At 67.7% G+C, this 912-nt stretch overlaps 1 protein-coding gene across 1 annotated transcript; it reads left to right on the forward strand.

The window, feature by feature from the left end:
• Nucleotides 1-268: 268 nt before the first annotated feature.
• On the forward strand, nt 269-667 carry LOC121854216 (branchpoint-bridging protein-like). Its single transcript, XM_042348723.1, has one exon. It carries the CDS (start codon nt 269-271, stop codon nt 665-667), a length of 399 nt encoding a protein of 132 aa, XP_042204657.1.
• Nucleotides 668-912: the final 245 nt, after the last annotated feature.

Consider the following 912-nt stretch of genomic DNA (forward strand, 5'->3'; position numbering starts at 1 on the left):
TGATGGCAGGCCTCCACGCTCCGTGATGGCAGGTCCTGCTCCGTGATGGCAGGTCCTCCTCCACGATCCGTGATGGCAGGTCCTCCACGCTCCGTGATCGCAGGTCCTCCTCCACGCTCCGTGCTGGCAGGTCCTCCACGCCCGTGCTGGCAGGTCCTCCTCCACGCCTCCAGTGATGGCAGGTCCGGCAGGGCCCGTCGGCTCCTCCACGCTCAGTGATGGCAGGTCCTCCTCCACGCCCCGTGTCGGCAGGTCCTCCTCCACGCTCATGGCAGGTCCTCTCCACGCTGTGCTGGCAGGTCCTCCTCCACGCTCAGTGATGGCAGGTCCTCCTCCACGCCCGTGTCGGCAGGTCCTCCTCCACGCCCAGTGTTGGCAGGTCCTCCACGCCCGTGCTGGCAGGTCCTCCTCCACGCTCAGTGCTGGCAGGTCCTCCTCCACGCCCGTGTCGGCAGGTCCTCCTCCACGCTCCGTGTCGGCAGGTCCTCCTCCACGCTCAGTGATGGCAGGTCCTCCTCCACGCTCCGTGTCGGCAGGTCCTCCTCCACGCTCAGTGGCAGGTCCTCCTCCACGCCCGTGTGGCAGGTCCTCCTCCACGCTCAGTGATGCAGGTCCTCCACGCTCCGTGGTGGCAGGTCCTTGGCAGGTCCTCCTCCACGCCCAGTGATGGCAGGTCCTCCTCCACGCCCAGGCAGGTCCTCCACGCTCAGTGTGGCATCCTCCTCCACGCAATCCTCCTCCACGCCCGTGGTGGCAGGTCCTCCACGCTCAGTGATGGCAGGTCCTCCACGCCTGTGTCGGCAGGTCCTCCTCCACGCTCAGTGATAGCAGGTCCTCCTCCACGCTCAGTGCTGGCAGGTCCTCCTCCACGCTCAGTGATGGCAGGTCCTCCTCCACGCTCCGTGGTGGCAG

This window comes from Homarus americanus, unplaced genomic scaffold (genome assembly GCF_018991925.1).
Source record: "Homarus americanus isolate GMGI-L3 unplaced genomic scaffold, GMGI_Hamer_2.0 scaffold56910, whole genome shotgun sequence".
Classification (NCBI taxonomy): Eukaryota; Metazoa; Arthropoda; class Malacostraca; order Decapoda; family Nephropidae; genus Homarus; species Homarus americanus.